This window comes from Gasterosteus aculeatus, chromosome 17 (assembly GCF_964276395.1).
Source record: "Gasterosteus aculeatus chromosome 17, fGasAcu3.hap1.1, whole genome shotgun sequence".
NCBI lineage: Eukaryota > Metazoa > Chordata > Actinopteri > Perciformes > Gasterosteidae > Gasterosteus > Gasterosteus aculeatus.
In genome coordinates, this window is record NC_135705.1 from 13,136,248 (window position 1) to 13,157,507 (window position 21,260).

The following is a 21,260-nucleotide window of genomic DNA, read 5'->3' on the forward strand; positions in this document are numbered from 1 at the left end:
ATGCATTCTTGTGTTCTGTGCGTTTTTAAGCCTTCTCGGCCTGAAAACGCCTTAATAGTCATGAATGCACCAAAACTATTCACAAACCATGATACCATCATAAAACAGATAAATGTACTTTCCTGAGGTGCCAGTTTGATGAGAACACTATTAACCAATGCATTCTTGTGTTTTGTGCGTTTTAAAAACTCGGTTTGAAGTAATCTGGTTGTAAAACAATTCAGACATCATGATAGCAGGATGACCCGGAAGTAGTTTACGTGGCAGCCGTTCAAATTCTCTGACACTAAGGAAAGGAATCTTGGTGTTCCCTTACCCAGCTGCAGAGGCGGCTGGTGCAACACTTCCTCCGCAGGCCTATCCAACCGGCATTGACTTCTCTGATATGCGGTTTGTCTCTTTTGTCAGCAAGTTTGTTAATAAACTTTTCCCTTTGAAATGAATCATGGGTAAAACCGTTGGACCCAGAATTTGACCATACCTGAAGGGATTGGGCAACATCAGGACACAGAGCAATGCGTTTTACCTCCAGAAGATGGTGACATTCCCCTACTTGTGATGTTCTTTTGTCATGTGCTCCCCCTCCCTGGTTCACATACCATCAAAACAATGCAATTTCATTCTGCAGCATCTAAATTATTTGACTTTTTAAAGATAACATGTGCATTAGCTTTGTATGCACACATATTGAGTGAATGGCTTGCAGAGACAATCAGCATCATAACACCAAAGTCCCATAACATACATACATGCCCTCAAACGGAGTCATTAATATAAAATATGATCATTAAAAAATCTGTATATGTAGCCCTATGGGAAAAGTGGGTGTTGTCCTAAAATGATTGTGTTTTTTGTTGTTGTTGTTCGGTTCCCAGACTCTGAGACCCAACACAACAGGGAATGGCTCAACGATACCGTGAGGACGACGAGTGAGGTTGTTTTTTGGTTGGCGCACTCATTGTTTATATTAGCTTTTTTACCTGCCGGTTTAGTGCGTGTGTTGTATTGTGTGTTATTGTGAATATTTGCTCTTATCTACATCATATCCAAAGTAAATGGTTTATTAGGAAAAATCACAAGCTGTTTAGCAGAAGTGTATATGAAGTGATTTGAATTTGCTCCATCTTTACCAACATTCATGATTTAATAATTAAATTAAAATATTTTCTCTGAAAGAGGCCCTTCATTACAAACACTTCTTTGTGGACTTTGATGCTTGTATTGTAGTGCTTTACTTTAGTACAATCTGAAACTGATTATGTTTATAGGTTAACCTCTATTACAAACTCCTGCTACTACTGCTGCAGAAGAAGTCATTGTATCAAGAGCTGGTGGGCTAACCCGCCATCAGTTCAAGTGGCTTAATGTAAGTTTGAGAAGAAATCGTAGTAGTGCTGCTCACAGCTGGTCCTTATAACTTGGATTGCCCTGTGTGATCAGCGACAGCTCTTCCCAAAGGATCCCACCTCTGCTCAGATATCAGATGTCAGTTGAAAGCATATGTGTGTTTTGCAGATGCAATAAAGTTAATATGGACTTTGTCCATGACATTTGGTGGGGTGAGACTATATATTACAGAAATCAATGCTTTTGTTTATGCATAGCAGTCATGTATACCAGTTTGTTCCTGAAAGTTTGACCCTCCTTTAGTGTTGTAAAGTCTAGTTTTAAAGTGACTTTGAGCATTTGGAAAAGCACTATATAAATTAAATGCATTATTACTGGTGGTTGCTTGAGAACTTGATTGTCGAGGCATTAGCACTCATTTAACTTTACAACAGCAGTGCAACAAAAGGCTTCCACACAAAAAAACGTTTGAGGACGATATCTGAGCATATACAGTGCATCCGGAAAGTATTCACAGCGCTTCACTTTTTCCACATTTTGTTATGTTACAGCCTTATTCCAAAATGGATTAAATTCATTATTTTCCTCAACATTCTACACACAACAACCCATAATGACAAAGTGAAAACTGTTTTTTGCAAATCTGTTAAAAATAAAGAACGAAAACATAACATAAGTATTCATAGCCTTTGCTCAATACTTTGCTGAAGCACCTTTGGCAGCAATTACAGCCTCAAGTCTTCTTGGGTATGAATCCACAAGTGTGGCACACCTATTTCTGGGCAATTTCTCCCATTCTTCTTTGCAGAACCTCTCAAGTTCCATCAGGTTGGATGGGGAGCGTCGGTGCACAGCCATTTTCAGATCTTTCCAGAGATGTTCAATCGGGTTCAAGTCAGGGCTCTGGCTGGGCCACTCAAGGACATTCACAGAGTTGTGCCGAAGCCACTCCTTTGTTATCTTGGCTGTGTGCTTCGGGTCGTTGTCCTGTTGGAAGATAAACCGTCGCCCCAGTCTGAGGTCCAGAGTGCTTTGGAGCATGTTATCGAGGATGTCTCTGTACATTGCTGCATTCATCTTTCCCTCAAACCTGACTAGTCTCCCAGTTCCTTCCACTGAAAAACATCCCCACAGCATGATGCTGCCACCACCATGCTTCACTGTAGGGAGGGTATTGGCCAGGTGATGAGCAGTGCCGGCTTTCCTCCAGACATGATGCTTGGCATTCAGGCCAAAGAGGTCAATCTTTGTTTCATCAGATCAGGGAAATTTTGTTTCTCGTGGTCTGACTCCTTCAGGTGCTTTTTTGCAAACTTTTTACTGAGGAGTGGCTTCCGTCTGGCCACTCTACCAAACAGGCCTGATTTGTGGAGTGCTGCAGAGATGGTTGTCCTTCTGGAAGGTTCTCCTCTCTTCATAGAACGCTGGAGCTCTGTCAGCGTGACCATCGGGTTCCTGGTCACCTCCCTGACTAGGGCCCTTCTCCCCCGATCGCTCAGTCTGGCTTGGCGGCCAACTCTAGGAAGAGTCCTGGTGGTTCCAAACTTCTTCCATTTCCAGATGATGGAGGCCACTGTGCTCATTGGGACTTTCAATGCTGCAGAAATCTTTCTGTACCCTTGGCCAGATCTGTGCCTCGATACAATTCTGTCTCGGAGGTCTACAGATAATTCCTTGGACTTCATGGCTTGGTTTATGCTCTGATATGCACTGTCAACTGTGATACCTTATATAGACAGGTGTGTGCCTTTCTCAATCATGTCCAATCAACTAAATTTCGCACTGGTGGACTCCAATCAAGTTGTAAAAACATCTCAAGGATGATCAGTGGAAACAGGATGCACCTGAGCTAAATTTTGAGTGTTATGGCAAAGCCTGTGAATACATGCTAAAAATTAGCAAAAAAAGTTTTCACTTTGTCATTATGGGTTGTTGTGTGTAGAATTTTGAGGAAAATAATTAATTTAATCCATTTTGGAATAAGGCTGTAACATAAAAAAAAATGTGGAAAAAGTGAAGCGCTGTGAATACTTTCCGGATGCACTGTATATTTATTCATTAGTAAAAACCTGTGTGGACCTTAGTTGCAGCCTTCTTGTATGTTTCTTTTTTCATTTAAAAGCTGAAGATTTAAAAAAAATATGATGGAAATGTGCCGTTCATACACAACGATTAGCAGCCTTACATTCTTTTCTTTCTCAATAACAAATTAAAATAATGACCACTGAAATAAAAGTATGATGATATAGATTTTATAAAAGTATTCATTTTTTAATTGATTTTAGGTAAGGCAATCCAATACAAAGAATTTCACAACTCATCATATGACAATAATCATGTACAATGAAAACCCATTCAAAGTAGGGAGTCATGCAAATCGGAAAACTGGTCAAAACAATAAAGAGATTGTGAGATTTTACAAATTGAATATAAAAAGGTTTTGACTGTAAGACGCTCATTTAGATACAGTTTGAGTTACAGTTTAGAAAACCAGGCAGAGAAGAAATAGCAACTGTCCACAGAGCTCACTGCCTTGTTTGACGCTCTCATGCATGTGATCTGGTTGGGCTGGTTCCTATTATACACATGGTGGCACTTTTACACCAGGAAAACATGCAGTCAAACCCATCACACTAATAAACCATGGTGTTAGGAGGTCACCTTAATGACTTAATGAACCGGATTGATAGATTGTCATCCAAACTCCAAAAATAGATAATTCAATACAGCAATATTCCCAGAAATATATCAAACATATACCAGGAGTCTCCTCATAACGATAAAGTCCCGTTGGAATCTTTATGCAAACCAGCCCACTCTAGAAGACCACTCTTTTTTATTGACAACCATATCGCTGTTTTGATCCCCGTCAAATATTTTCCTTTCCTTCACCAAGGAGTCATACATGTGCTGTTTTTTAGGACTGAATGAAATGCACTTACTGCCTTTCACATTTTTAAGGCTTTTAGTTTGCTACATTAGACATTTAAAGAAAACCATTTCAGCTCAGATGAATTCTGTTTCTGCCTCTCTTTGTCTGTTTAAAAAGAAAGGGAAATATTCACACAGATGGATAAGGAAGCAGTTTATGTTCAGGTTAGGCTGAAAATAGGCTGAGGCTAGAAAGAAGATGAACAAGACAGCCATGTCTTGGCATGTATTGAGCTACAGCCATGCCCGCAGCTCAATGTGGCAACTACTCAAACCATTTCTTTTACCAGCCGTAGGATATATCCAACATTCTGTGACAAAATCTTTTCAGCAAAGCGTTTTCAGCAAGGAGCCCCTTGCGTGCCCCCTGCAGGCTTTTATTGCCCCTTCTTGCGTGCTCGCGAGCGTTGACCAATTTTTCTAGACTAGCACCAAAAGTTACGCAAGCCTTACGCAGCCCGCAAGACTCTGATTGGTCTACTAACTACATCTTTTCCGGAGTCTCACATTTCATAGCATAATACCGCTATTTTTAAAAGGAAGATTTTTGAAGAGAGAATGAATCAGATTTAAGAGCTTTTGTTGGAAGAAATACGGAAATATGACCACTTATACAACCCATCATTGGCGGACTATAAGGACGCGCAGAGGGCCTCCGATTCATGGAAGGAGATCTTCACAAAACGTCGAGTAAATAAACAAACCAACGACTTCCACACACAAAGACGGCATTCTCTAGGCCGTCTTCTGGCGGTGAATTGCTCTGCAACCACCACTACACGCGCAAGCCTTTTAGAACCACCCAAGCCTTTTAGAACCATGAATTGAAACGAGTTGATGGTTCTGCGCGCAAAGCTGCAGACGCAGTTGCAGAAGCATGCAGGTGCCTTCAAGCAACGGTTTTGGACAAGATTGTGTAGAGACACCAGGAGTGGGGCAAAGGTCTCCTTTGTGTGTATATAGATGCTAAGAGACAGAACCGGAGGGCCAGCGACATACGGTCAACCGACCAGAATGAGCCAGTTAGACTAGCATCAACATACCTGATAGGGGGAGAATAGAGGGAGAATATCAGGATAATAAGGTGCGTAGTCAGAATGAGGGAGCCAACACACCCGATAGGGGGGGGCTAGTGAAGGACGGGGAGGAGAATAGTGGGGCACAACAATAGGCAGAGAGTTACGTAGTTATGATTGTAGGGTAGGGTTCACTCTATCGAATGGTCAAAGAAATATATTAACTAAAGTGTTGTATCATTGCCTCGTTAGTGTCTTTCTGGAAAGCGCTTGGTTTATTTGAGTGGTGTAGCTCCAATAAATCTCTGAATTGACGAATCCAGATCTCCAGTGTGTTCTATTGGTGTGTGTTACTGAGAGTCCCTGGTCTGTGAGGACCTGTGGGTCCTCATCACGAGTCAGATAGATAAAGTCAACGAGTTGGAGAATAATTAGAAAATAGTTAAAACTGAATAAATTAATCCACAACACTTCACACTAAACTGATGTCAAAGAAATAGATACGGGAAGGTGAACTAAGATTAGCACTAAAATGTGTGTTTACACTTCGAAAGCCTGAGCCCTTAACAAGTCTGAGTCATATTTCCAATAATTTATGTCAAATTGCAGCTGAAGAACACATCCATTTAACTTGATGAATGAATAAATAGGGGACTTTCCTCAGAAATAATAAATGGCGGCACCCAAAATGTTTAAATATGATTTAACATGGTTACATCATGATCATACTGTTACGTTCTAAATAACATTGGAGAATAAAAATACTGGGATATGGGGAAGTAATCTCATACAACATGTTCTTATAAACATTGACCTAATAAAGAGTGGACGTGACACCTCAAGGTATGAAAAGTCTGATTGATCTTAATAATGGATGGAAGTAATGCCCCAATACAAAAATGAATTCCAGAAGTAAAAAGGTGACTAAAAAATATAACTGCATTATGCTACACAAAACACTGAGGTGCAAGGCTTAGGTCAAAGATCACATATCCTAATACAATTAGAGAAACAACGAAAGACAGGCGCAAGTTTAAACCACAACATGACCTTTTTGAACCGATCTGCTGTCATATTAGACGTGAAAGTCTGCCTCATGTTGGATTACAATTTAGGGCCTCTCTCTGAGAGAAATCATCCAAAAGAATATGTCACACCCCCCCCCTCAAAAAGCTGCTCCAATAGTCACTGGGAAGATATAGCAATCAAAACAACCATTTCCTAGTGTGTCAGCTCAAAACAGGAGCTAGTGAGTTCCCACTGAGCCACTGAGTGGCTGCTGCATGCTGTCAGTCCTAAGTAAAAAGCGAAAAGGAGGGCTTCAGATCTGCGTGTGGTGGTGTGTGTGTCCGGGTGGTGTGTAGGGGGGTGGTGCTGGGTTGGGTTTGATACCCCGGCTCTTCATGTAAGAGATGAACTGGTCTGGGATCTCTGCTAGCACATCTTTAGCGAGCCGAGCCATGCTCAGCACGTGGTTGCCTGTCCGGTCCATGTAATCTCTGAAGGGAACAAACTAAGGGAAAAAAAGAAGAAAATTAATATCTATGCTAATATTCAGGAGTAACCTTCCCAAATGACCAATTGCATATTATTATCAAAACTGTATTAACGTAACAATAATGTTTTTCTTGCATGCGTCAAAGTGAAACAAAGAACAAGAACTAAAGAATGAAACTGGGGTTTTGTTTAACCACAGCCAAACTAAATACAAATTTCTGCAAGTCTTGGTAATCCAGTCGTATGCCGAGTACTATGAAATCTGCATAAAAATAAAAACATCTGCATAAACAGTGAGCAACTGCTGTTCATGCAGAAGATTTTATTTAGCTACAATGCATGTTTTTGGATTCTTTGATCACTAAGGATTCGTGTGAGCGAAAAACTTTCCTTTACAAATTCAAGGCAACATTTGGTGGGCAATCCTACAAATGATTATTTGGGTAGAGTATTCCTTTACTGGACTTGAAAACATATGGTTTCTTCTGTCTGGCAACATTCAATTAATCAATGTGGACTTTGAGGCTAGTGTTGTGATTCGTGAAAAGTGTACACAAATGTTTTGGAAGCAGGGCCCTGTTCCTCGTACGTGGCTAACTGAGTTAGCCGGATAATTTTCAGGATGAGATGATCGGGTTCCCCAAACAATGATTAAGTATTTGATGGGAAGAATGAAGGGAAGAAACCTTTAGAGAGACACAGAGCGATCCTCACTGGGACGGACAGACTGCGATGGACGTACAGAATGAACAACGTAAAATATGTATAAATACATGAAATTCATCCGACAGAAATGATTCAACTTAACATATTATCTCATCATTTGTGTTCATGATCATTTCCTGCTCGTCAGCGGAGAAAAAAGACGCTCTTCCTTTAAGTTTGTTTGCCGTTATACTGTTAAAAAAATCCTGGTTTCGGTGATCGACTCTTCCGCCTTCTGACGTAAGATCATCCTGATGATTGACATCTGGTTCAAACTAATGAGACGGTTTGAGCGCCGATCCACCTTTGAGGAACCGAGATAGCCTGATGTCAATCATCTCGGTAATTTGAGCTGGATAATCGGACATTTGATCGACTTAGTTGAACCACGTACGAGGAACAGGGCCCAGGTTTGCATACTCAATGGAAAAATCCAGAGGGTTCGTGTTTAAGCCCCTTGTGTTAGTCAACATTTGCCTGATCCTGCCAGCTTTAGTATTCTGATCTGTCAGTAATCCTTCACCCTGGCTCCCCTCAGGAGTGAAAGGAAATAAATGAGTAAAGGCCAATGGATAAATTGACTTGTCCTAGGGTTTCATTGAATTTCTTTGGATTCCCTCTTTTGTATTATTTTTCATAGCACATCAATATTTTTCCAGGAAGATGTTTAGCAGAGGTGGTGAGCCACAAATACATTTCTTCTATATAACTTTAGAAAACTCTGCACTTTTACCCACTGATCATCAGTCACTTAAATCTCGAGTTATGACAACAGTCGGTAAAACACCACTTTCTGTGAATACGAAACATGTGGTTTCCTAGAGTGACTTCAAATATATAACTTACTTGTCGCCATGGGGATTTACAAGAAGCGTGCAGATGTCCTAATCTGTTATAGAAGCCAGTGCCAACAGATGGTGTTTTGTCATATATTGTAATGTAAAAGCACAACTGAGGAAACACCATGAATTTAAAAGTCACCTGAACAATGTCTCTCTCTGCCAGTTTCCCCCGCGATGAGATCCTGATGTCATCACCATCCAGCTCCACCATAGCTGGAAGACACAAGGTCACACACAAACGCATGCAGGAACACACACACACACACACACACACACACACACATGCGCACACACACACACACACACACACACACACACACAGTGTGGGAACTAAGCAAGGTTGCATGTACATCTTTTGTTTAGCTACACAGGGTGTTGAGCTGCACAGCTTTAATCTGTCTTCATTGTATGTCTAAATCATCTAATTTCATTATACTGTAGTGTCTGTGCAATTAAGAATTATCTGTAGTAGACACTGTAAAACCAGCAATTCAAATCAGCCTTTCTCTATACAACTGTTCGCATCCACCCACACATTCCTTTCTCATCGGACTCAAATTAGTTCGTACAGTGATTTTTCTCCCGGGTGTTTCTAGGTGGCAGAGAGTTTAATGCTGGCTGTACCAGTAATGGACTGAGAGTTGTATGAATTATAATGTCAAGTATGGCCCTTTGTACATACATGAAGGATGTTAACTGGTTTTAATCTGGTTAACATTCTTCATTTATGTAGATGGTATTCAAAAAACCCATCTAAAAAATATGACACTAATGGCGTTTTAGATGTTCATTTTCGTAATGAATTTGTCTCTATGTGCGTGCCCTGACTAAAATACCAGAACTGCTTATGCAGAAGTCCAAAAATAGAGTCACTTTTACCATCAAACTCAGCCTGACCCACTCCAACTATGATGATGGACATCGGAAGCTTTGCACCCTGCAGAGAAATTGAAAGAGAGGAAGGGGATTAACATTTTTTTCCCCTTTTAAAAATGAAATGAAAAAAGATATGCAAGACACTTGTCCAAATTCTAGCCATTACATGCTCACATGATAATGTACTGTATCACACTTTAACTAACATATAACCTGTAATTAAGACTAGGCTCCCAGAGAAAAAGATTGAAAGTCAGTAAAAAAGGGAGAGGCTTCAGCAGAAACTTGTATTTCACTCCTCTTTCTTTATCCAATATTTTTTTTATCCCAGATTCCAATTTCCAATTTCCAGTTTCCTCTGAATGGGCCTAGGCTCTTATTTCTAGATGACACACACTGAATACTGGTTATCAGGCTAAGGAGTGGGATTAAACTCCCTGACAACACCATCCCCTGACATTCTGGACAATAGTTGATACCAGTACTGAAATAACAATGACATTTAAACTGAAAAAATTCTGACCTGCAGAAAGAGTGGGGTTGTGGCAATATATGTGAGGCTGTTTAAGGCTACATAGATGTTCAAACACAGGAAAACAAGTGTTAATAGACACCCTAATGAGCTCTTAATGAATGGTGTGGCATTTGTGAGCTGGGAGAGTAGGGAGAGGGAGGAGGGGCAAACTTCAATCACTACCGACTTCATGAATTTCTTCAATTATAAGATTCTGACTATCAATGAGAAAATTGATGGATTGAACCAGTGCCGACCTGTCCTCGGATGTAGGAACCTTGGATGCAGCAGTGGGCCCTGATACCTACTTGGATGCCTTCTCTTCCATCAACCTTGATCAACTGATATTATGAATCTGTCTTTGTTGACAGGACATGTACCACAGTCCTTCAAGGTAGCTGTAATTAAACCTCTTCTCAAATAAACCTACTCTAGCTCCAGAGGTGTTGGCTAACTACAGACCTATCTCTAATCTTCCCTTCCTCTCTAAGATCCTTGAGAAATCCGTTCAATCAATTATTTCACTTTCTACAAAACAATGCTTTGTTCGAGGATTTCCAGTCAGGATTTCGAGTGCATCATAGCAAAGAAACAGAGACTTGTCTTGGAGACATCAAATCTTGGATGACCTCCAACTTCCTGATGCTAAACTCAAAAAGTTATCTTGATAGGCCCAGAGCCCCTTCGAAGTCAGCTGTCACATGATACAGTATGGATGGATGGAATTGCTCTGGTATCCAGCAGCCCCATCGGTCATCTCTTTTAAGATAAAGCTTAAAACTTTCCTTTGATATCGCTTATAGTTAGGGCTGGCTCAGGTTAGCAAGGACGAGCCGTTAGTTAAGCTGCTATAAGCATAGACTGCCGGGGGACTTCTTAGGACACACCAAGCTCCTCTCTCACTTTCTCTTTCTACAATAATCCACGTTTTATTTCTCGCTTAGCAGGTCTCCGTAGATTGTAGTTCCTTCTGGACCTGGTCTGACACCTGCCGTGGCCCTGCTGCTGCCATCATCATCATTATTATTTTAAATATTAATCATATTACTATTACTGTTATCATAAACCAACATTACCCTCTCCTAAAGTCTTCCCCCCCCCACACAGGCTTCTGTGGATGGTGGTTCTATCTGATGGTGGTTGCCCCTGCAGTGGTCCTACCGTACGCCTGGCTACTTGCAATTGTTTGAATCACTTCTGTTATAGGAATTGTGAATATATTATACATATTTTACATTGTTCATTCTGTACACATGACATCCATTGTAGTCTGTCCATCCCGGATCCCTCCTCTGACATTCTCCCTAAGGTTTTCCCCATGGAAGGGTTGTTTCTCTTCTTTTGATCTCCACACTGACAATTAACCTGAGTTCAACCACAATTTGCTCAAACCCAATTGTTTTATTACTAAATGCAGCCAGTGGTTTTGTGCTTCAGTCAGATTGACTGCATTGCATTGTGACATGCCATGTTTGTGTCCATTGTAAGCTCTACATAGATGACAACATAACTACAAAAGCATTTATTATGTGTAACAAGTTTTTTCTAGAGTTTATACTTTCAATTTCTATCTCTGGCTTGAAACAAATATGGCACGGCGAATTGGGCAATTTCTTTTGCCAAGGGGTTGAGAGCTGTTCCTGTTGACACCACCTCATGCAGCACATCAGCGTGATTATCAGTGTTCAACACAAGTCCTGACAGTGCCCGTTCTCCCACGCGCGCACGCACACACACACACACACACACACACCAAATGCCACCAAAAATAAACTTGGCAATCCACATGCCCCACTTTTGCAGAGGAGATCCGGTTGAATGAGAAAACAAAACACAGCATCAATCATCACTCATTACTTTAACAACTCAGTATGCATGTGCTGCTCAAATCCAGATGCCATGCATGCGTTGTTGGCTGTATGTTCCGGCATATCTTGCATAGGTTTATGGATGCCTGTTAGCACGGGGGGGGGGGGGTCACCAGAGACACTGCACCATCTGTCTCACAGCTCAGCTCAGAGAAAAGCTGAAGGCTACAGATTGAAGACACGTATAGAGTCAGCTCATTGCTGTTAATGTGAAGCATTAAGTGTTGCCCTTACAGTACATTGAAAGTCTTATTCACATGTTTGACAGATTGGACTGTGTTGAAAAAGACAAAGGATTTGATGATAATTAAAGCTGTTTGTTTCTGGGATGGTGCACATTGAAATGGTCTATTATAATCTGCATATGTTCTAACTTTGATTTTAAGAGAACTTAAAGATCAAAGTTAAGTTCTTTCATTTCACATTGCCAGCTATCATGTATAGTTATTTCTTGTACAAAAAAGTCAGGAGTTTTGGGTTGCACAGTATTGGGAAATCATGCAATATGTGCTAACCTTGTTAAATATCATGTTTTAAAATAATAGCAGTCACACATCACTAGCAAGATAAATCACTGTTTTTGCTAGAATTTCATCTTCTACACTGCAAGCAAGTTTCTAGAAGGTTTAGTAAAGCTATAGAAAACCAAAACAGGCATGACGTGCATGCTGCTGATTCTCTGAAACTGAATAATTTACTGAAAGGAGTTCAAATTGTGAGGTCATTGATTATGTGAACAAAATTGGTGTTAAACAAGTGGCCCTTATTTAAGGATCAAGACAACTGACGCTGCATATGCTGGCTGTACATTTGTCCTTGAAAAACGAACGAAACGTCGTTCAAGACACTGTTCAGAAGAAAAGCGTTAAGAAATTAATAAAAGAGAGGACAATCTATAAAGAAGTGCAGAAAATTATAGGCAGTTCATCTAAAATTATTTCAACCGCTTTAAATGGCAGCCAAAGAAGATCTACAATTGCCTGTGAGTACTGTAACAATCATACGACGTCCATGTGAAGCCTAGCTACCAGCAAAAAGCCCCCGCAGTCCCATTGTAAAACAAATACATGTGCTGAAGCGGTTACAATATGCCAAAGAACACATTGACTGGCCTACAAAGAAATAGTGTAATATTTTGCAGACTGATGAGTAAAATTGTTCTTTTTGGGTCTAAGGGCCACAGACAGTTTGTCAGATTTCTTGCAAACACTGAATTCAAGCCACAGTACACAGTGAAGACGGTGAAGCATGGTGGTGCAAGCATCATGATATGGGGATGTTTCTCGTACTATGGTGTTGGTTCTATTTATTGCATACCAGGAATCAGTTGAGTGCATCAGAATACTGGAAGAAGTCATGTTGCTGTATGATGAAGAGGAAATGCCCTTGAAATGGGTATTTCAACAAGACAATGACCCCAAACACACCAGCAGGCGAGCAAAATCATGGTTCCAGACAATTGAAGTGGCCAGCACAATCCCCGGACCTTAATCTCATAGAAAAATTGTGGGCGGACATAAAAGATGCTGTTCATGAGGCAAAACCAAAAAATGCAGTGGAATTGTGGAACATAGTTGTCTGGGCTGCAATACCTGACCGGTTGGTCGACTCCATGTGCCGCAGATATGAAGCAGTTTTCAGAAATAGGTTGTGATTCTCGGGAAAGTTGAATCTTCAAGCATTTCTTAGTTTATACAGTACATTGCTATTTTTTTAACATTATATTTCTCGACTTTCTGTAAAATATTATCAAATTCAATTACTTTTTCCAATTTTCTTGCTTTGAAATAGAATGTGCAGTGTCCCCAGTGCATTTGTGTTCATTAAAATACCATTTATTTGAAGAATTCTGAGTTCTATTTCATCCTTACTGACCGCCAGAGGCAGTGCTTCACACTGGATTATCTTCTGTCGTGCGCATGCGCAGGTTGAGTCTTTATACCAACGTCACTTGTAACCCCGGATGACCTCCCGTCAAGTATAAGTACTGGTGTCATCCTGTGATCAGTCCTATTTCATTTTCTCGCTACGCAGGTAGCTACTCTGGTAGCTAAGCTTAAATAAGCTAATTTTCTAATATTGAGACATATTTCAGCTTATCACGTGTTGCCTTGCGACCATTGGTCGGAGCTGCGGACCTCCCGGCCTCCAAAGACTGCGATAAGCTGCCCCTCTAAAGCCTAGTTTATGCTTCTGCGTTTTCAGAGCTTTTTTTCTCTTCGACGCAAGCCTCCTGCAGCGCACAAGGCTCGGTCTGCTAACTACATCCTTTACAGAGTCTCACATTTCCGTTTTCATAGCTCAATACCGCCATTATTAAAACAAAGAATGTTTACGAGAGAACGGATCAGATTGAAGAGCTTTTGTCGCAAGAAATGCGTAAATATGACCACTTATACAATAAGGATATAAGGACTATAAGGATGCGTGGGTGGCCTCCGATTCATGGAGGGAGATCGCCGCAAACGTCGGTTTGCCGGGCGAGGGGTGCACAAACTTGTGGAGGAAAATACGGGACAAATATGTCCGCGATGAAAAGCAGCAGTGGCGATGCAAGTGGAGGGCAATAAAGTCTATGATAAATAAATAAACAAACCAACAACTTCCACAAACAAAGACGTGACTCTCTAGGTCGTCCCTCGACAAAAAATGTTACTCCACCTATTGTTCTTGCGGTGAATTGTTCTGCAACACAAGCAAGCCTTTTAGAACCATGAATTGAAACGAGTGCATCGACACAGCGTTGCGTAAAGATGCAGAAGCATGCGCCAGCCTTAAGAGGGAATGGCGTGCTTCGTCGTGGGTCTATTGAGGACCACCTGAAGCGCGAAGACGGCAATCGGTGACGGCGATCAATTCAATTGAACGCCGTTTGTTTTGCGGTTGGCAGCGCGCTGCTGCGCTCAGCTGACCAAGGGGCGTGTTAACGAGAGCGTAGAGGAAGCTATGCTGTCGCACCGCTTGTCCCAGTTAGCGCCGTATGCTAACTTGTGAGATACTAACAAGGTTAGATCGAGACCGATCGTGTACATTGTTTATAAACATGACAGCTGTCCCAGTTAGCCCAGACTAACTGATGCAGTACTAACGTTGGTTGACTCGGTCAACCGTAGCACGTTGTATACTTGTTTTTATAAACATTGCAGCTATCACAGTTAGCATGGCGTTCTCGCCCAGACTAACTTGGCTGATGTGTTGCAGGCTGACTAATTAGGTCAGCGGTAACGCTTTATACATTTGTTTATAAACATTACGGCTGCCATGGTTAGCAGGGTGTACCAGACTAACTCGGCTGAACAATAGCACTGTGTAGAATTGTTTTTATTGACGTTACAGCTTCACAGTGAGCAGGGTGGTCCCGCCCAGACTAACTGATGTGGTAGTAGTTGACTAGATTAACAGCAACACGTTGTACATTTGTCTTAGAAACATTACGGCTGTCACAGTTACCAGGGTGTTCCCGCCCAGACTAACACTGCCGATGTGGTGCTAGTTGACTAACTAGGTCAACAGTAGCAATGTGTAAAATTGTTTCTATTGACGTTACAGCTTCACAGTTAGCAGGGTGCTCTCGCCCAGACTAACTGATGTGATGAGAGCTAGTTGAACCGGTCAGCAATAGCACTTTGTACATTTGTTTTGTACATCTTACAACTACCACAGTTAGCAAGGTGCTCTCGCCCAGACTAAGCTCTAGGTGAGAGCTGTTGTGTTGATGTTCTTTACAAGTGTATGTAAACTTTTGACCACAACTGTTGTTAGGGATTTAAGCCAGAAGTGCACCCCAGTCAGGAAATTATAGTACGTGTAATAATGTTTAGTGTTAGAATTATAGTTTGTGAGATGTTAGAAATTAGGTATTACATTAACATATTAGATTAAGTGAATGCAATATCAATCAAACACAATTCATAGTCTTTTAAATCGTAGAAACACTCTGCACATTAACATTCTGTTACAATGTGATGTTGAAACCTGGGGACGGATGCCAATTGCCGTTCTTTTATGGATTTCTCCCAATTTTATCCCCAAAGGGTTTTTTTGGGAGTTTTTTCTCCTGTCAGGTAATAAATGAACAACTTAATGCGAGGCAGCCGACTGAGGCAAATGTCTTGAGAATTGAACCACAAGAACTGTCTTAAATCTTATGATGAAGGGTGATGAACGGGGATCATTAATGATGGGTTGTTGTAATTAAAGTGTAAGATGAAGACTTAAACGATGTATGCTTTGGTAAATTCACTCATTGGGGCATAAAGCCAACTGAATCTACATTGAGTGCATTGGAATGTGAGGGACAGATAGGACAGAGAGGTTTCAGGTTACAGCTGCAGCTTCACACCTCGACGTGAAGGGGACAGTCCAGGAGGTGGCCCTTTGGAGAAGAAGCCAATGACATTCAAATGCACCAAAGAAGACACACCTCAAGAGTTTTCAAAGGACCAAAGCGGGGAAAAGGGCTCGAGAATCTGACCTGCAGCCGCCTTGAAAAGTCACTTTAGACTTGCTCAGAGGATTCTCTATTTCGCGAAATATTCCACTGTTCGCTTAGTATTTCACTTTGTAATTGCATTCCTTATAACGTTGTTTAGTTATTAAATACTTTTTGATTTTTGAATTTAAACGAATTGGCTCATTCGTGTCCTCGTTTCCGGGACGAGAACAAAGGAGTGAGGCCTCCCTCGAGAGCTTTCCGAAACCCTAACACTGTACATCTTACAACTACCCCAGCTAGCAGGGTGCTCTCGCCCAGACTAACTGACGATGTGAAGGGGACAATCTAGGAGGAGACACGTTTGAAGGAGAAGCCAATGACATTCAAATGCACTCAAGAAGACACACCTCACGAGTTTTCAAATAACCAAAGCAGGGAAAGGACTGTTATAATTCTCTTGCAGCCGCTTTGATAAGTCAGTCTAGACTTGCTCAGAGAATTCTCTATTTTGCGAAATATTTTACTGTTCGCATTGTATTTCACTTTGTTACTGTATTCCTTATCAGATTTGTTTAGTTATTAAATACTTTATGTTTTTTAAAATTGAGCAAGTTGACTCTTAGCAGAAGTGATCTCACTCACGCTAACTGGTGGGACATTAATATCTACATTAACTATTCTAGTGACGGCAGTGTCCTTACTGCTAAGAATGTATTTTGGCCTGCTTTCTGCAGGGCCAGAGTGCCCTCGCTCAAGCTAACTCAGAAGCCTGCATTAACTAGTGGCCACGTTTAACTCTCCAGGCTGTGACCTGTATAGCTCCTCTTCAGCCTGAAGGCTGATGACACAACAGGGTGGTGAGCCTTATCGGCATCTCCCTTTTCCACCTCATGCTTGCCCTCTCAGCTTTGCTGCAGCAGGCTACCTCTTGCCGCTTCCACCACCAGCCGCAGTGATTTCACTGCAGATATTTGCCCTCATATCTAGGGAACTTGGACGTCTGATGTCCACGTCTGCTCCAGACTCGCCGATGGGTTTGGCTGGCGCAGTCACCCCTGTCAAAGATATCGGAGAGTCCTCCGTAGTGTCCCCGTGGAAGCCTGAGGAGCTGTTTGTCAGCTGCTAAACCAGGCGCCTCAGCGAAGTACTGTAGATAGCTAGGGCAGACAGCAGTTCTGTTTCTTCACAGGAACATGCCAGCATATCTATGGGGTTCCACTTTGGCCCTCCTCAGCCCCCAGCTAACTCCAGTAACTGCCACAGGTTGCCTAGACGCCAGCTTGTACTCATGCAACCCTACCATATGTTCTCCACAGGCAACCTCCGAACCTGGGGCCCAATCGTTGTCAAAACCTCCAAGCATGGTGGCCAAGAAATTAGGTCTCAGGGCCAGCCTTTAGTAGCAGATTGGCTAGTAGGCAGTTCATGCATCAGACCCCAGGGTGGTTTTCACCCTATCCCAAGGGTATAAGCATCAATTCCGATGCTGGCCTTCAGCCGGGTCGCAATGACTAACATCACCGTACCGGCAAAATCCCTAGCCCTGAGCCAGGAGTTAAGGTCCTGGGTCCTATTGAGGCTGGACCCTCTGTCACAACCTGCTGGGGTAATACTTGAGGCTACCTTCTGGTAAGAAAGAGAGGCTTCGGACTACGTACAGTCACCGACCTGAAGTATAAGTCCTGCAGTGTTGCCACAGGCAGCTACTTTATTTTCTGCCCAGAGGGCTTCGACTCGGACCCTCTCCATGGGTGCTTACAGGGTGTGTGACGACTGCCCTTTCCTCCAGTAACTGTAGGGCGAAAGATACTGCTGCACATAGGCAATTGGCTAAGTGTGGCCCACCTGGCAGCACAGGGCATTGCTTACCTCCTCTCACGTGGCTCGGTGGGGCCTCAAGGTGAACACGAGGTGGAACCACCCTAGCCCTGCTCAGAGCACTACCACCGTTAGGGTGGCCCTGTCCGTCGCCCCAGTGCATGTGGACGACTTCGCCACAGCCTCTCCCCTTCTAAGAGGTAGACGGTTGCCTTACATATTTTTCCGCCTATAGGGTGGACTGACGGCTGCACAGCCTTTACTTGTATGCCAAGTCTCGGGACAATAGTAGCATCACTACCTTATCCCCAGGGAGTCCCTGTGGCATTTTGTCTGTAACAGCAGATACCTGCCTCCGAAGGCAGCGCGCAGGGGTGTAGAAAAGGGCACTGCTCTGAACCACAGGAGCCTGCCAATGTTCAAGAGCTAGCGCTCAAGCATTTCCCGCTATACCGTAAGGGAAAGCAGGCGTTTGTCTGGTTGGAAAACACCTCTGCTGTGTTGACGACAATATCAGGGGGGGCAACTGATTACGCTTACCTGGGCAGCCTTTGCCTGACCAGCCTTCGGGCAATAACCCAGCCAGGAGTGGCTACTGCATCCAGAGTTGATGCTGACCCACTGCCCTCACCGGTTCACCCTGACAGAGGGGACCACCGCTCTGGGTCAAGATGCTCTGGCTCACACGTGACCAGAGAACCCTCTTCAGGCCTTTGCCTCTGATCTGTTCTTTACGACGAGAGGAACCTCTTGTTGCAACCAAAGGGCTGGGTTTGGCATCCCAATCCCTTCAACTATGGACCTGGCTACAAGAAGACCTGACTGGGCGCCAGGTGGTTACAAAAATCAGTCAAACCGACTTCTGAATCCCAGGGCGCGATGTACCGAGAGGCAAAAACTGATGGAAACTGGAAACAGTGTGCCGTTCTCAAAAAGACCCCGGTACAAGGCCCTGTGCCTGCTGTACTTGGGTTTCCAAGTCCCTCCTCTATAAAGGCCTGTCTCCCTCTACCATTGGATTATGATAGGGGGAGGGCTCCGCAATCACGTCCTGCGAGCGGCCAAAAAGCCACTGTATGAGACGTACCCTTGGCATTGGAGACCCTAGACGTGCCTTTTGAACCCCCGACACAGGTGGAGCCGAGATGGCTAGTGGCCAAAAGGGGTATTTCTCTCATTGCCATCGCAGCCGCTAAACCTATATGCGAGCTGCATGCCCTGCTGGTGAGCAAATCATATCTAAGGGTACCTCAAATTACTCTGTGAGTAATGCCAGAGCAAGAACATCTGATTGGCTACAGATCAGGTCCATGTTGAAAAATTGCATTTGTAGATCTGACGTCAGAATAGTCTCAAAAAACCCACACACAAATGTGAAGCGATCTGCAAACAAATGCAGTGCGATCAGCAAACAAATACATCTACAAATATGAATCGTAATTTATTTATGTGTGCATTGAAATGCACATGTAAATCGAATATGTTGGTGAAGTGCTCTGTGCACATTTGTATTGGAATCTTCTTTTTGCATTTGTCTTTCTGTGTGCATTTGCAGTGATTGAGACTGATTTGACTCCATAGGTAACTGGTATGCTATCATTATCGCACAAAACTGAACAAATACATTTTCTTGCAAAAGTATTGTAAAAGTCTTAATAATAACCACAGAAAAAACTGCATACTTATATTATTAGCTACCTTCAAAATGCAGATGAAAGCACTCAGACCTTCGTAAAGTTACGAAATGCACAGAGACAAAAAAAGTATATATTTTTCGGTCTCTAAAGAGAGAAAGAATGAGATGGCAGAGGGACTTGAGCTGTGGGCAGAGGAGAGAGATGCTGATTGATTGGCAGGTGGTTTTCTGTAGAATAGCAGATTCCATTGCGACTGAAAATAATTCTCCTTTTGTTCTACCACTTGGGCCATTATTACTGAAAACATGGTGTGCACATGTTCATCCATTACAATGACAAACACAAAAAAACACAGGTCTGCATTGACAAATATGAAACTCGTCCAGAATGTAAATATTCATGCAAATTCAGTATTTCTCCCACATCATTTTGCTCTTTCTCAACGTTACCTTCCACCATGAATAAGTATGAGGAAATAATTTTATATAACCTCAGCAGTGTGTCCTCCCCCGCCCAGGGATCCGTAGAGAGTTAAAGGGAAAGCGGTGGAGGCATCAGTAGACAGAGGCAAGGAGATAGAGCAGCAGGCAAGATCTTAAAAGGAAGGTGTGGCTGTTCTAATGTTTTGACTAACAGTCGCAAATTCCCTTTAAATCCAGTCTGCTGGGTGTTCTGTGCCTGCGGCGGGCTGATGATGATTAAAAAGAGGAGGAGGAGGAGATAAGAGGAAGAGACCAAAGAAGATCAAAAAAGAAACCAGGCAACGATTTTAAAGCTGGGAGAAAGAAAAGATTTAGGGCGTTTTTGTTTTACGTTTTACGTTTGGGGCAAGCCGAGCTCGCCCCAAAACTATACAATAGCTTTTTTTTTAGGTTAAAAAGACGACACCTTTGAACAAAAAGGAAATTGTGATTGGCACAACGTGCCAAACGTGATTTTGAATACACTGAAGCGGGGTTTTCACAGTCTGAGACTCAGGGGCTTCCTTCACACCAACCTTTGGTTGTCTCCATAGCTTCATTCTACTCATAATTATATATTTTGATCCCATAGACAACATATGTCAAACTCGCGGCCCGCGGACCAAATCTGTCCCGCCGGATGACTTTGCTATTGTGAGAATTACGCTTCTGCTGCTTTAATATCCACTTCTGCTTCTTAAATACAGATTCGTTATGCACTGCACCATCCCAGTCGGCTGTACCGTCTGCGCCTGCTTTCGATCAAAGTGGGGAGTAGCTATCTCAAACCTTAAATGAGTTTCACACCCCTGCCATAGACACTCAACAGTTGATCCAGGATAGCTGAATATAATACCATAATGATAATAGTAATAACAACTTCAAATACAGTGGGGAAAAAAGTATTTAGTCAGCCACCAATTGTGGAAGTTCTCTCACTTAAAAAGATGAGAGAGGACTGTAATTTTCATTATAGGTATACCTCAACTATGAGAGACAAAATGAGAAAAGATAATCCAGAAAATCACACATTTTTAATGAAATTATTAGCAAATTATGGTGGAAAATAAGTATTTGGTCAATAACAAAAGTTCATCTAAATACTTTGTTACATACTCTTTGTACCCGTCCGTTACACGGATCAGTCGACGTTTCCACTCCCAATCTTCACAGTAGGTATGGTGTTCTTTGGATGCAACTCAGCATTCTTTCTCCTCCAAACACGACTAGTTGAGTTTCTACCAAAAAGTTATATTTTGGTTTCATCTGACCATATGAGATTCTCCCAATCCTCTTCTGGATCATCCAAATGC

General features: G+C 42.4%; 1 protein-coding gene across 1 annotated transcript in view; it reads right to left on the reverse strand.

The window, feature by feature from the left end:
• Window positions 1-3,593: 3,593 nt before the first annotated feature.
• cpne5b (copine Vb) overlaps window positions 3,594-21,260 on the reverse strand; it is a 146,791-nt gene continuing 129,124 nt past the window's right edge. Inside the window, exons 19-21 of the mRNA XM_078092396.1 lie at window positions 9,218-9,275; window positions 8,478-8,551; window positions 3,594-6,807 (exon numbers count right to left, since the gene is read on the reverse strand). Coding sequence (XP_077948522.1) covers window positions 6,616-6,807; window positions 8,478-8,551; window positions 9,218-9,275 — 324 coding nt within the window. The 3' untranslated portion in view covers window positions 3,594-6,615. The remainder of the gene's footprint in view (window positions 6,808-8,477; window positions 8,552-9,217; window positions 9,276-21,260) is intronic.